The 2,226-nt window shown below is 38.5% G+C and overlaps 1 protein-coding gene across 1 annotated transcript in view; it reads left to right on the plus strand.

The window, feature by feature from the left end:
• Positions 1-2,226, plus strand: part of FAM81B (family with sequence similarity 81, member B) — a 68,763-nt gene that overhangs the window by 22,196 nt on the left and 44,341 nt on the right. Inside the window, exon 4 of the mRNA XM_008585535.1 lies at positions 1,756-1,999. Within this exon, the coding sequence (XP_008583757.1) occupies positions 1,756-1,999 (244 nt within the window). The remainder of the gene's footprint in view (positions 1-1,755; positions 2,000-2,226) is intronic.

The raw sequence follows: 2,226 nt of genomic DNA on the forward strand, positions 1-2,226 counted from the left end.
AGGGTTGAGATCCCCTTACCGGTCATCTTTTTTTTTAAAAAAAAAAAAAAAAAGGAGGGGCGGGGACAAACTCAGCTGATGCACACATTTTGATTTTTGCCCTTTGTCTTTTCTATCTGGAATATAGATTCAGTACTTCAAGATAGAACAATAACCTTGAGACTCTGAGGGTAAAGTTCATGCACTGAAAAGTGGGTCAGGTGGCCAGAAGGAGGCTGGGCGCTTGATAACTTCCTTGGTCAGCTGCACTAGCCCTGGACTATCTACCTCTAGACTTCTTGTTACTGAGCTAAATAAAACCTACTTGTTTAAGTTGCTCTTTGGGTTTCTGTTACCCACAGCTAAATACAACCTTAGCTGATATTTGCAGTCCTCAGAAAATGCTAACGTTTACAACCTGGCCCTAAAATCTGCTGTCCCCGGGACATCCTCACCTCCAAGAAAATATTAGCCCAAAGCAAGCAGTTATTCTAACTCATGCAGTGGGAATGTGTGAACTATGTGGCCTTGGCTTTTTATGATCCAGCACATATAACAGTCATTTAAAAAGATCTGTGCTGTACATCTATACATTTACATAAGCATATAGATATAAATAGATATCTCCTAGACAGCAGGGGCTTTGTCTGTCTTCATCAGTTTATTCCCAGGCCCTAACAAAGGCCATATCCCCTTCTCCTTTTAAGGCTGCCTTCTCCTTCTAGTGATATTCACAAAATATTTTGCTACCATTTAGAGGTGGCATCATGGAAAGCATCCTAGACTAGGTTGCAAGATTCTTGGATCTAATTGTGGCTCTGCCAAATATATAGTTCTGTGACATTGAAACATTTTTTTCAAATGAAAGCTCATGCAGAAGCTCAATGCACTAAACAGATAAGATTTGAAAGAAAACCCAAAGTCCCTTCCACTGGGTCATAAAACAGAAAGAAGTCCCCAAGAAGTTAAATAGCATTATAGATAAATTTGAAGTAAACTTTCAACTCTCAGTTATATAGATCTAATGGAATATTGCCTTGCTTGGGTGTACCAAATGTGACCTGGTATCAGTGCATGGAAGAGCTTTCAAAGTGACTTGTACTTGGGGACAGTATAACCAAGTGCATATAACCAAGCACATGGGCTTTGGATGGTCTAGGACCAGTTATTTAACTACTCCATGAACTATTTTCCTTATCTATAAAATTAGAATAATACTGTTAGACATTAGTATGATAATACACAATGTAAATCACCAAGGAAAGAATATTGTATGCAATGTTTTCCAAATTTATTTAACCATAAAATTCTTTTGCTGTGGCCTATCTTAATTGGTTACTCTTCCAAGGCATACATTTTGGAAAACTCTCCAACACAGTCACTTTTGCATTTTTACAGGTATAAAAACTTAGATTGTTTTCTAGATTAAAGTAGAATTTTTACAAAGTGATACATAAAGGCATAATATCTTCCTTCATGAATACCCCACTTCCTCCCAATCACCACCAATTTGGCTTGAGTTTTACCATCATTGCATATAGAACAATTCCTGCTTGGGAAACATGAAAAATGCATAATACAAGATCAGGCGTAAGTTAGATTTGCTTCTTAGGTGAGACTTAAACCAAGATTTTAACCATGCATGTGCTTAAAGTCCGATAAAGTCCTAAAACTTCAGGGGAGAAAATAAAGGACTAGAAGTGAGGATGCAGTTCTGGTTCCTGGTTCCTTCAGCTCATTGTCGTAACGCCCCTGGTGTTTCCTTCTCCTGACCAGGGATCACCCTTTTCTTCCTGTCATCCCAAACACCCAGAGAAGCCAGCTAGAAGACAGACTGAACAACCAGGAGCGCACCATCTCTTTCCTCCTTGAACAAGCATTTCGTATCAAGGAGGACATCTCTGCTTGTCTGCAGGGAACTCACGGCTTTCGAAAAGAGGAATCACTTGCTAGGAAGTTACTGGAAAGCCACATCCAGACCATCACCAGCATCGTCAAAAAACTCAGCCAAAACATTGAGGTAGTTCTGTTTCCTACATGTTGACATCACTGGTTGACAAAGATTATCAACCACCAATGTCATTTTTCAACTGTAAAAATGTGTCATTATTGTTTAAGGTTAAATGATTACAATAAAATAGCACCACTCCCCACGCCAACAGTCTCAATTTCCCTTAAACATAACTTTATTTTTATCTATCGCACTTATTACAGTCTAACATGATCTGATTTTGTTTATTATCTGTT

The sequence above is a fragment of the Galeopterus variegatus genome, unplaced genomic scaffold (genome assembly GCF_000696425.1).
Source record: "Galeopterus variegatus unplaced genomic scaffold, G_variegatus-3.0.2 Scaffold3613, whole genome shotgun sequence".
NCBI classification, from domain to species: domain Eukaryota; kingdom Metazoa; phylum Chordata; class Mammalia; order Dermoptera; family Cynocephalidae; genus Galeopterus; species Galeopterus variegatus.